The sequence below is a fragment of the Euwallacea fornicatus genome, unplaced genomic scaffold (genome assembly GCF_040115645.1).
Source record: "Euwallacea fornicatus isolate EFF26 unplaced genomic scaffold, ASM4011564v1 scaffold_64, whole genome shotgun sequence".
In the NCBI taxonomy this organism is placed as follows: Eukaryota; Metazoa; Arthropoda; class Insecta; order Coleoptera; family Curculionidae; genus Euwallacea; species Euwallacea fornicatus.
Window position 1 is genome coordinate 408,540 of NW_027096032.1, and position 13,473 is coordinate 422,012.

General features: G+C 36.5%; 1 protein-coding gene across 1 annotated transcript in view; it reads right to left on the bottom strand.

Moving 5' to 3' along the window:
- LOC136349771 (uncharacterized) overlaps window positions 1-13,213 on the bottom strand; it is a 116,166-nt gene extending 102,953 nt beyond the window's left edge. The window contains exons 1-3 of the mRNA XM_066301499.1: window positions 11,590-13,213; window positions 11,064-11,280; window positions 10,634-11,012 (exon numbers count right to left, since the gene is read on the bottom strand). Of these exons, the coding sequence (XP_066157596.1) occupies window positions 10,634-11,012; window positions 11,064-11,280; window positions 11,590-13,108 (2,115 nt within the window). The 5' untranslated portion in view covers window positions 13,109-13,213. The remainder of the gene's footprint in view (window positions 1-10,633; window positions 11,013-11,063; window positions 11,281-11,589) is intronic.
- Between the last annotated feature and the right edge of the window lie 260 nt (window positions 13,214-13,473).

A 13,473-nucleotide genomic window follows, 5' to 3' on the forward strand; every position in this document is an offset into this window, starting at 1 on the left:
AATTTATGTGCTCAAACACACATCTTTCGTGACTTTTCAAGATTTGAACCTCCGTAACTTCGGCAAATGAGCTCCAAATACCTACAAAATTTGACCACAGAATCACCTCTTTGAGCACTTCATCATGACTCATAAGGCTTCATTCTGTCTTCGTGAGTTTTCTAGAAAACGAGTAATTTATGTGCTCAAACACACATCTTTCGTGACTTTTCAAGATTTGAACCTCCGTAACTTCGGCAAATGAGCTCCAAATACCTACAAAATTTGACCACAGAATCACCTCTTTGAGCACTTCATCATGACTCATAAGGCTTCATTCTGTCTTCGTGAGTTTTCTAGAAAACGAGTAATTTATGTGCTCAAACACACATCTTTCGTGAATTTTCAAGTTTTAAACATCAGGAACTTCGGCAAATGTGCTTCAAATACCTTCAAAATTTGACCACAGAATCACCTCGACGAGCTCTTTAACATGACTAATAATGCTTAAGTCCATCTGGGTCAGTTTTCTAGAAACCTAGTAATTTATGTGCTCAAACACACATCTTTCGTGACTTTTCAAGTTTTGAATCTCAGGAACTTCGGCAAATGTGCTTCAAATACCTTCAAAATTTGACCACAGAATCACCTCGACGAGCTCTTTATCATGACTAATAATGCTTAAGTCCATCTGGGTGAGTTTTCTAGAAACCGAGTAATTTATGTGCTCAAACACACATGTATCGTGACTTTTCAAGCTTTGAACCTCAGGAACTTCGGCAAATGTGCTTCAAATACCTTCAAAATTTGACCACAGAATCACCTCGACGAGCTCTTTATCATGACTAATAATGCTTAAGTCCATCTGGGTGAGTTTTCTAGAATCCGAGTAATTTATGTGCTCAAACACACATCTTTCGTGACTTTTCAAGTTTTGAATCTCAGGAACTTCGGCAAACGTGCTTCAAATACCTTCAAAATTTGACCACAGAATCACCTCGACGAGCTCTGTAACTTGACTTATAATGCTTAAGTCTATCTGAGTGAGTTTTCTAGAAACCGAGTAATTTATGTGCTCAAACACACATCTTTCGTGACTTTTCAAGTTTTGAATCTCAGGAACTTCGGCAAATGTGCTTCAAATACCTTCAAAATTTGACCACAGAATCACCTCGACGAGCTCTGTAACTTGACTTATAATGCTTAAGTCTATCTGAGTGAGTTTTCTAGAAACCGAGTAATTTATGTGCTCAAACACACATCTTTCGTGACTTTTCAAGTTTTGAACCTCAGGAACTTCGGCAAATGTGCTTCAAATACCTTCAAAATTTGACCACAGAATCACCTCGACGAGCTCTTTAACATGACTAATAATGCTTAAGTCTATCTGGGTGAGTTTTCTAGAAACCGAGTAATTTATGTGCTCAAACACACATCTTTCGTGACTTTTCAAGCTTTGAACCTCCGTAGCTTTGGCAAATGTGCTTCAAATACCTTCAAAATTTGACCACAGAATCACCTCGACGAGCTCTTTAACATGACTAATAATGCTTAAGTCTATCTGGGTGAGTTTTCTAGAAACCGAGTAATTTATGTGCTCAAACACACATCTTTCGTGACTTTTCAAGCTTTGAACCTCCGTAGCATCGGCAAATGTGCTTCAAATTCCTTCAAAATTTGACCACAGAATCACCTCGACGAGCTCTTTAACATGACTAATAATGCTTAAGTCTATCTGGGTGAGTTTTCTAGAAACCGAGTAATTTATGTGCTCAAACACACATCTTTCGTGACTTTTCAAGTTTTGAATCTCAGGAACTTCGGCAAATGTGCTTCAAATACCTTCAAAATTTGACCACAGAATCACCTCGACGAGCTCTTTATCATGACTAATAATGCTTAAGTCCATCTGGGCAAGTTTTCTAGAAACCGAGTAATTTATGTGGTCAAACACACATCTTTCGTGACTTTTCAAGCTTTGAACCTCCGTAACTTCGGCAAATGTGCTTCAAATACCTTCAAAATTTGACCACAGAATTATCTCGACGAGCTCTGTAACTTGACTTATAATGCTTAAGTCCATCTGGGTATGTTTTCTAGAAACCGAGTAATTTAAGTGCTCAAACACACATCTTTCGTGACTTTTCAAGCTTTGAACCTCCGTAGCATCGGCAAATGTGCTTCAAATACCTTCAAAATTTGACCACAGAATCACCTCGACGAGCTCTTTAACATGACTACTAATGCTTAAGTCCATCTGGGTAAGTTTTCTAGAAACCGAGTAATTTATGTGTTCAAACACACATGTATCGTGACTTTTCAAGCTTTGAACCTCCGTAGCATCGGCAAATGTGCTTCAAATTCCTTCAAAATTTGACCACAGAATCACCTCGACGAGCTCTTTATCATGACTAATAATGCTTAAGTCCATCTGGGTGAGTTTTCTAGAAACCGAGTAATTTATGTGCTCAAACACACATGTATCGTGACTTTTCAAGCTTTGAACCTCCGTAGCATCGGCAAATGTGCTTCAAATTCCTTCAAAATTTGACCACAGAATCACCTCGACGAGCTCTTTATCATGACTAATAATGCTTAAGTCCATCTGGGTGCGTTTTCTAGAAACCGAGTAATTTATGTGCTCAAACACACATCTTTCGTGAATTTTCAAGTTTTAAACATCAGGAACTTCGGCAAATGTGCTTCAAATACCTTCAAAATTTGACCACAGAATCACCTCGACGAGCTCTGTAACATGACTTATAATGCTTAAGTCTATCTGAGTGAGTTTTCTAGAAACCGAGTAATTTATGTGCTCAAACACACATCTTTCGTGACTTTTCAAGTTTTGAACCTCAGGAACTTCGGCAAATGTGCTTCAAATACCTTCAAAATTTGACCACAGAATCACCTCGACGAGCTCTTTAACATGACTAGTAATGCTTAAGTCCATCTGGGTGAGTTTTCTAGAAACCGAGTAATTTATGTGCTCAAACACACATCTTTCGTGACTTTTCAAGTTTTGATTCTCAGGAACTTCGGCAAATGTGCTTCAAATACCTTCAAAATTTGTCCACAGAATCACCTCGACGAGCTCTGTAACTTGACTAGTAATGCTTAAGTCCATCTGGGTGAGTTTTCTAGAAACCGAGTAATTTATGTGGTCAAACACACATCTTTCGTGACTTTTCAAGCTTTGAACCTCCGTAACTTCGGCAAATGTGCTTCAAATACCTTCAAAATTTGACCACAGAATCACCTCGACGAGCTCTGTAACTTGACTTATAATGCTTATGTCCATCTGGGTAAGTTTTCTAGAAACCGAGTAATTTATGTGCTCAAACACACATGTATCGTGACTTTTCAAGCTTTGAACCTCCGTAGCATCGGCAAATGTGCTTCAAATTCCTTCAAAATTTGACCACAGAATCACCTCGACGAGCTCTTTATCATGACTAATAATGCTTAAGTCCATCTGGGTGCGTTTTCTAGAAACCGAGTAATTTATGTGCTCAAACACACATCTTTCGTGAATTTTCAAGTTTTAAACATCAGGAACTTCGGCAAATGTGCTTCAAATACCTTCAAAATTTGACCACAGAATCACCTCGACGAGCTCTTTATCATGACTAATAATGCTTAAGTCCATCTGGGTGAGTTTTCTAGAATCCGAGTAATTTATGTGCTCAAACACACATCTTTCGTGACTTTTCAAGTTTTGAATCTCAGGAACTTCGGCAAATGTGCTTCAAATACCTTCAAAATTTGACCACAGAATCACCTCGACGAGCTCTTTATCATGACTAATAATGCTTAAGTCCATCTGGGTGAGTTTTCTAGAATCCGAGTAATTTATGTGCTCAAACACACATCTTTCGTGACTTTTCAAGTTTTGAATCTCAGGAACTTCGGCAAACGTGCTTCAAATACCTTCAAAATTTGACCACAGAATCACCTCGACGAGCTCTTTAACATGACTAATAATGCTTAAGTCCATCTGGGTCAGTTTTCTAGAAACCGAGTAATTTATGTGCTCAAACACACATCTTTCGTGACTTTTCAAGTTTTGAATCTCAGGAACTTCGGCAAATGTGCTTCAAATACCTTCAAAATTTGACCACAGAATCATCTCGACGAGCTCTGTAACATGACTTATAATGCTTAAGTCTATCTGAGTGAGTTTTCTAGAAACCGAGTAATTTATGTGCTCAAACACACATCTTTCGTGACTTTTCAAGTTTTGAACCTCAGGAACTTCGGCAAATGTGCTTCAAATACCTTCAAAATTTGACCACAGAATCACCTCGACGAGCTCTTTAACATGACTAGTAATGCTTAAGTCCATCTGGGTGAGTTTTCTAGAAACCGAGTAATTTATGTGCTCAAACACACATCTTTCGTGACTTTTCAAGTTTTGATTCTCAGGAACTTCGGCAAATGTGCTTCAAATACCTTCAAAATTTGTCCACAGAATCACCTCGACGAGCTCTGTAACTTGACTAGTAATGCTTAAGTCCATCTGGGTGAGTTTTCTAGAAACCGAGTAATTTATGTGGTCAAACACACATCTTTCGTGACTTTTCAAGCTTTGAACCTCCGTAACTTCGGCAAATGTGCTTCAAATACCTTCAAAATTTGACCACAGAATTATCTCGACGAGCTCTGTAACTTGACTTATAATGCTTAAGTCCATCTGGGTATGTTTTCTAGAAACCGAGTAATTTATGTGCTCAAACACACATCTTTCGTGACTTTTCAAGCTTTGAACCTCCGTAGCATCGGCAAATGTGCTTCAAATACCTTCAAAATTTGACCACAGAATCACCTCGACGAGCTCTTTAACATGACTGATAATGTTTTAGTCCATCTGGGTGAGTTTTCTAGAAACCGAGTAATTTATGTGCTCAAACACACATCTTTCGTGACTTTTCAAGCTTTGAACCTCCGTAGCTTCGGCAAATGTGCTTCAAATACCTTCAAAATTTGACCACAGAATCACCTCGACGAGCTCTGTAACTTGACTTATAATGCTTATGTCCATCTGGGTAAGTTTTCTAGAAACCGAGTAATTTATGTGCTCAAACACACATGTATCGTGACTTTTCAAGCTTTGAACCTCCGTAGCATCGGCAAATGTGCTTCAAATTCCTTCAAAATTTGACCACAGAATCACCTCGACGAGCTCTTTAACATGAGTAATAATGCTTAAGTCCATCTGGGCAAGTTTTCTAGAAACCGAGTAATTTATGTGCTCAAACACACATGTATCGTGACTTTTCAAGCTTTGAACCTCCGTAGCATCGGCAAATGTGCTTCAAATTCCTTCAAAATTTGACCACAGAATCACCTCGACGAGCTCTTTAACATGACTACTAATGCTTAAGTCCATCTGGGTAAGTTTTCTAGAAACCGAGTAATTTATGTGTTCAAACACACATGTATCGTGACTTTTCAAGCTTTGAACCTCCGTAGCATCGGCAAATGTGCTACAAATTCCTTCAAAATTTGACCACAGAATCACCTCGACGAGCTCTTTATCATGACTAATAATGCTTAAGTCCATCTGGGTGAGTTTTCTAGAAACCGAGTAATTTATGTGCTCAAACACACATGTATCGTGACTTTTCAAGCTTTGAACCTCCGTAGCATCGGCAAATGTGCTTCAAATTCCTTCAAAATTTGACCACAGAATCACCTCGACGAGCTCTTTATCATGACTAATAATGCTTAAGTCCATCTGGGTGCGTTTTCTAGAAACCGAGTAATTTATGTGCTCAAATACACATCTTTCGTGAATTTTCAAGTTTTAAACATCAGGAACTTCGGCAAATGTGCTTCAAATACCTTCAAAATTTGACCACAGAATCACCTCGACGAGCTCTTTAACATGACTAATAATGCTTAAGTCCATCTGGGTCAGTTTTCTAGAAACGTAGTAATTTATGTGCTCAAACACACATCTTTCGTGACTTTTCAAGTTTTGAATCTCAGGAACTTCGGCAAATGTGCTTCAAATACCTTCAAAATTTGACCACAGAATCACCTCGACGAGCTCTTTATCATGACTAATAATGCTTAAGTCCATCTGGGTGAGTTTTCTAGAAACCGAGTAATTTATGTGCTCAAACACACATGTATCGTGACTTTTCAAGCTTTGAACCTCAGGAACTTCGGCAAATGTGCTTCAAATACCTTCAAAATTTGACCACAGAATCACCTCGACGAGCTCTTTATCATGACTAATAATGCTTAAGTCCATCTGGGTGAGTTTTCTAGAATCCGAGTAATTTATGTGCTCAAACACACATCTTTCGTGACTTTTCAAGTTTGAATCTCAGGAACTTCGGCAAACGTGCTTCAAATACCTTCAAAATTTGACCACAGAATCACCTCGACGAGCTCTTTAACATGACTAATAATGCTTAAGTCCATCTGGGTCAGTTTTCTAGAAACCGAGTAATTTATGTGCTCAAACACACATCTTTCGTGACTTTTCAAGTTTTGAATCTCAGGAACTTCGGCAAATGTGCTTCAAATACCTTCAAAATTTGACCACAGAATCATCTCGACGAGCTCTGTAACTTGACTTATAATGCTTAAGTCTATCTGAGTGAGTTTTCTAGAAACCGAGTAATTTAAGTGCTCAAACACACATCTTTCGTGACTTTTCAAGTTTTGAACCTCAGGAACTTCGGCAAATGTGCTTCAAATACCTTCAAAATTTGACCACAGAATCACCTCGACGAGCTCTTTAACATGACTAGTAATGCTTAAGTCCATCTGGGTGAGTTTTCTAGAAACCGAGTAATTTATGTGCTCAAACACACATCTTTCGTGACTTTTCAAGCTTTGAACCTCCGCAGCTCCGGCTAATGTGCTTCAAATACCTTCAAAATTTGACCACAGAATCACCTCGACGAGCTCTTTATCATGACTAATAATGCTTAAGTCCATCTGGGTGAGTTTTCTAGAAACCGAGTAATTTATGTGCTCAAACACACATCTTTTGTGACTTTTCAAGTTTTGATTCTCAGGAATTTCGGCAAATGTGCTTCAAATACCTTCAAAATTTGTCCACAGAATCACCTCGACGAGCTCTGTAACTTGACTTATAATGCTTAAGTCCATCTGGGTAAGTTTTCTAGAAACCGAGTAATTTATGTGCTCAAACACACATGTATCGTGACTTTTCAAGCTTTGAACCTCCGTAGCATCGGCAAATGTGCTTCAAATTCCTTCAAAATTTGACCACAGAATCACCTCGACGAGCTCTTTAACATGACTAATAATGCTTAAGTCCATCTGGGCAAGTTTTCTAGAAACCGAGTAATTTATGTGCTCAAACACACATGTATCGTGACTTTTCAAGCTTTGAACCTCCGTAGCATCGGCAAATGTGCTTCAAATTCCTTCAAAATTTGACCACAGAATCACCTCGACGAGCTCTGTAACTTGACTTATAATGCTTAAGTCCATCTGGGTGAGTTTTCTAGAAACCGAGTAATTTATGTGCTCAAACACACATGTATCGTGACTTTTCAAGCTTTGAACCTCCGTAGCATCGGCAAATGTGCTTCAAATTCCTTCAAAATTTGACCACAGAATCACCTCGACGAGCTCTTTATCATGACTAATAATGCTTAAGTCCATCTGGGTGAGTTTTCTAGAAACCGAGTAATTTATGTGCTCAAACACACATGTATCGTGACTTTTCAAGCTTTGAACCTCCGTAGCATCGGCAAATGTGCTTCAAATTCCTTCAAAATTTGACCACAGAATCACCTCGACGAGCTCTTTATCATGACTAATAATGCTTAAGTCCATCTGGGTGCGTTTTCTAGAAACCGAGTAATTTATGTGCTCAAATACACATCTTTCGTGAATTTTCAAGTTTTAAACATCAGGAACTTCGGCAAATGTGCTTCAAATACCTTCAAAATTTGACCACAGAATCACCTCGACGAGCTCTTTAACATGACTAATAATGCTTAAGTCCATCTGGGTCAGTTTTCTAGAAACCTAGTAATTTATGTGCTCAAACACACATCTTTCGTGACTTTTCAAGTTTTGAATCTCAGGAACTTCGGCAAATGTGCTTCAAATACCTTCAAAATTTGACCACAGAATCACCTCGACGAGCTCTTTATCATGACTAATAATGCTTAAGTCCATCTGGGTGAGTTTTCTAGAAACCGAGTAATTTATGTGCTCAAACACACATGTATCGTGACTTTTCAAGCTTTGAACCTCAGGAACTTCGGCAAATGTGCTTCAAATACCTTCAAAATTTGACCACAGAATCACCTCGACGAGCTCTTTATCATGACTAATAATGCTTAAGTCCATCTGGGTGAGTTTTCTAGAATCCGAGTAAGTAGTTGAGCTAGGGGGGTTACAGATCAAATGTGCCGTTTTCGCACATCCGCTAACGTTATTTTTGCTCCGTTAACGTTATATTTGTCGTTCCGTTAAATTAACGTATGGGGAAAATGGGGGAGTTTTCGCGCCGTTAACGTTATTTTAGTGGTTTATTGATTTAGCGGTGTATTGCGAAAACTGTATTTGTCGTTACGACAAAATTAACATGGAGTCTTATGGGAAAAACTTTGTCGTTACGCTAAAGTTGACGTTAAAGGTATCTCCATCTCTCTCCTGTAACGTTATTTTTGTCGTTCCTTTATTTATTTCTTGAAAGGTGCACTGCGAAAACTATTGGTTGTTTTTATAGAGTTTTCGCACCGTTAACGTTATTTTAGTGATTTATTGATTTAGTGGTGCATTACGAAAACTGTATTTGTCGTTACGACAAAATTAACATGGAGTCTTATGGGAAAAACTTTGTCGTTACGCTAAAGTTGACGTTAAAGGTATCTCCATCTCTCTCCTGTAACGTTATTTTTGTCGTTCCTTTATTTATTTCTTGAAAGGTGCACTGCGAAAACTATTGGTTGTTTTTATAGAGTTTTCGCACCGTTAACGTTATTTTAGTGATTTATTGATTTAGTGGTGCATTACGAAAACTGTATTTGTCGTTACGACAAAATTAACATGGAGTCTTATGGGAAAAACTTTGTCGTTACGTTAAAGTTGACGTTAAGCGTATCTCCATCTCTCTCGTGTAACGTTATTTTTGTCGTTCCGTTATTTCATTCTTTAAAGGTACATTGCGAAAACTGTTGGTTGTTTTTAGAGTTTTCGCACCGTGAACGTTATTTGTGTTATTAGGTGATTAGGTGGTGAATTGCGGAAACTGTGTTTGTCGTTACGACAAAATTAACATGGAGTCTTATGGCAAAAGGTATGTCGTTACGTCAAGGAAGTTACGTTACCATCTCTCCCTGTGGAGTGGGCGTGTCGGTACAGGTCCGGGTTGAGCGCCTTGAGACAGGTCCGTACTTGGGGAACTTCTGTAGAGTGACTGGAGCGTGGAGTGGGTGCTCAAGGTAAGTAAACGAAAAAATGCTCTCTTAATTTTTATTAGCACATAATACAAACATAACATTAATATAATCTAGAAATTTTGCAATATATATAAGTGAACTTTAAACTAAGGCTGTCCGTGACGTATGTTACTGAGGCTATAGTGTCCGTAAGGTAGAGTATCAAAGCTGTTTGATAAAATTTGTCGTTTGTCATCATAAGGATTTAAAGCAATTTTATTTTGTTCAACGCTATAAATTTCATGATTATAGGAACGAATAGACCGTTGGGTTACCGAAGTGATTTTAAAATTTTTTAAGCATTCGACGTAATCGTTAAAAGTTAATTTGTTACGGACAATAGTATGTTTCACTCCTTTCGCTTTTTTGGTAACCTTTCCATCTTGAATTTTAAAACTGTACATTTTTGACCTGAGTCCAACAAAATGAGAAATAATTTTTCCATTAGCTTCATCCTTCATTAGTCCTAAGACTTTTTTATTTGTCGGAGGGATATTGTATGGATTGTTGGTAGGATAATCGGAAGTATCAAATTTCGTTAGATCTCTCTTTATGATTTCTTCATAAACGTCATTACAACAGAGTTCGTAAATAAAACTGTCGGTGTCCATGTACATGAGCTTGCACCGATCAACTCCCATTTTCGGTAGCATGTACTCATAATGAAAATCGTACATGTATATTTTAGACAAGTCTAAAATTGCCATGCCTATGTACAGTGGTTTATTGAAACAGATTGAAGACTTTTTCAGTTCAATAATAACAAGGTTTTCATCTAGAATTAATCTGCTATGAAACCTAGGACTAGAAATAAAATTTTTTGCACCATAACGTCCTTCCCAAGATTTAACAATTTTAACTACGCGGTGCTTTCGAATATTTTCCATCGTTTTCCCAAACACCGCGTTATTAAACAGCTTGAATAAATTTTTTTCAAAAGTTGATTGAGCTTGTGTTCGAAACCCGTTATTTAATTCAATATAAGATTTTAACCATGGTGACTGGTTAAACTTTAAAATTTTGTGAATTTTTGTCGGAACTAATCCATGTTTTAACATTTGCTTTAAATTCCTATAATGAACAATATAATTTTGTTTATGAAACAGAGTGGTCATTAATTTGGGTAATTTCGATTGTGGCGGTTTAAGATGTTCAGGTGCGAAAGGAAAGTCCTTATGCGTGTCATGTAACTTATTTGGGTACTGTAAATCTACCTGCAAAATATACCCTACGGGGGAATCGTCAGGAATAGTTAATACGTCAAAATTGGTATCTTCTATCCATTCGAAGCCTCCGTAAGGTAAAGGTTCACACATTGCCTTTCCGTACAAATTGTTCACATCTAGGTAAAGAAGGTATTTAGACGGTTTTACAGGATCATAGTCAAACATGTACTTGTTGTTTGCTTCTGAATATCTACTGCTACACACAGAAACGCCACCACGAATACCTTTTTCAATAAACATTATTTGATCGATATCGTGTAATAACTCCAACTTGCATTTAGTGTACTTTAACATACAGTCCCAAGTATATCCGGGCATGGTAAAATACCATGAAGGATCGAGATTATGAGTTGAAATACAATTTAATCTGAAATGTTCAAAAATATCAGCTAAAAGTATAACATCAGTTTTTAAATACAAATCTGAATATTCTCCCAAAGTCTGAATATTAAAAGAATCCCATACCTTCGATGCATGACTATATTTTTCGTCGTCAATATGCGAATCTTCTAGTTTATTATAGAAATATTCCTTGGATGGTAAAGTTTTTTCATCAAGTTTATCAATACTATCAATATAATCGTAGCAAAACACACCTTTACACGTTAAGAGTTTAAATTTTTCTTCCGTCACATCTAAAAATTGACTTTTTAAAAGTTTTAAATTTTCGGGTTGCATCGATTTTGCAAGTTCATCGAGAGAAGCCCCCAAAAATCTATACGAATCAATATAGCGAAATTTAATGTCATTTTCTGTTACATGATGGGTGAATGAAATATATTTTTCTTTGTTAATAGGTAGTACACTTAAACATCCTTTTTTACATAAAAGTTTGATTAAAAAATGAGAATCGTATCCGGAAAGATTCTGGAAAATTATCGGCACCACAAACTGCTTACGAAAATTTAAATTGCATACTGAATGAGCAAATCCTCTGAAAATACCCGTGAAATGATCATGATCTCGAATAATTTCATCTTTAGGGGAAAACGGTTTTTCACAAATGTGACACCTTTTAGCCATTGATAAATCAAGTTGGATGTTCATTGGAGTGTTTTTCTTTGTTTCATTATAAATAAATTTCGACAGTTCAATCATTTCATTAACAAACCATTCAACACAGTTAGTACCTCGAAACATTTTGAACTGAGATAAAGAGTCATTATATGCACATTTGATGAAATATCCTACACTAAAAGGAATGTGTCTTTGATATTTACCTAAATCATTCGAGAAAGAAACGTTTTCCAATTGACTTTCGAAATCAGCATAAATAACAAATGGGGCTTTTTGTTGATAAACATGATTTTTAAACTCTATAAAGTCGTATTTGGGAAACGAAATATGACAGTCATTCAACTTAGTGCACAATACTTCATGTGTTAATAATTTTTGATGGTTGGAAAAATAATTTAAACATCTATCACAAATAAATTTACGTTGTTTATGTTTGTTTAACTGACTGGATAATAATCGTGATAAATCTTTAATCCAGCAATAGTGATAGATAATATTGGTATCTTCTTCTTCTACTACTGCATCTGTGGGAACCGGATTATAGTCATTTAATTTAGGATAATATTTGTTCTGAATTAAAAGCAAATTAATATGTTTGTTTAGTTTTTGAGGTGTTAATCTGACTGGAACTACTGCATAGAATGTTGTCGGTACCGTTGACATTTCTAAAGCGTAAACATTTACCGATATATCGTTTAATTTTTCAAATTTATATATTTTGTTTAAAGGCATAGGCATTTCTAAATTTGTGGTATTTAAAACAGCGCTGTAATGTGGATATGAAGTAATACGATTATTGTTATTTATAACAGGATAAATAGCACTAACAATCGACCAATAGAAACAGGCTTGATCGTCATTTTGAATATTAATGCAAGCCCGTTTCTTTGAAATTTCTTTAGGTAATTTGATAAAAGTTGAACCGCTACCCATTTCAAATTTATTAATATTAATTTCTAAATAATCGATTTTTTGTAAAGCAAAGCCTGAATCACGTTCCTGAAATTCTGACAGTTGGTTTAATACTTGATCTTGGATATTTTCGCGAAACCAGCCAAGTAAATTCGTTCCCACATCAATGATTGCATAGTTTGTATTAAAATAGAAAATGTTAATTATTTCCTTATCCCCAGATTTTTTAATAAACTCCCCACAAAATGTGGAAGCTACCTTAATAACTGGATTTTGTTTTAAAAACTCTTTTATCTTCGTTTCAAATAAAAGAGAAGAATCGTTTAAGAATTGATTTATATCCTTATGCGTCAAATTAATAATAACATTCGATGTTACATTTTGATTGAAACATGAAACCACGTTTTCCCACGAAATCCTACTTTCAACATTACTTGTTTCTCGATTTAATCCCTCTATATTTTCTAGTTTTAGTCGAAGTAGTTTTTTAATTACATTTAATTGATGTAAATTTGTCTGCAATTTGCGGTGCATACGATATGGTAAACCACCTTTACCGATTAAATTATTACAAAGGATAATCAATTTTTGCACTCGGTTCAACCAAACAGTTAGGTTTCTCTTACATAATTTATTAATTTGGTGTCTAATTTTTTTAAAACCTGTAATAACATCTAAGGATTTTTTCAACAAGTTATCCGGATCCATGATACAATACCCTTTCTGTTGCTGCTGCTGCTGCTGCTGCTACTAATTCTTCAAGCCAAACAGATTTCGAATAAAATCAGCGGATTCGGATGTCCTATGTCTTTTGTTCCCCTAAAGACAAGGGCGTATTTTCCTTCGACAAAGTTATGCAGCTGCGGTTCAAACGTCTCAGTCACTCTTCGAGGGAGGAA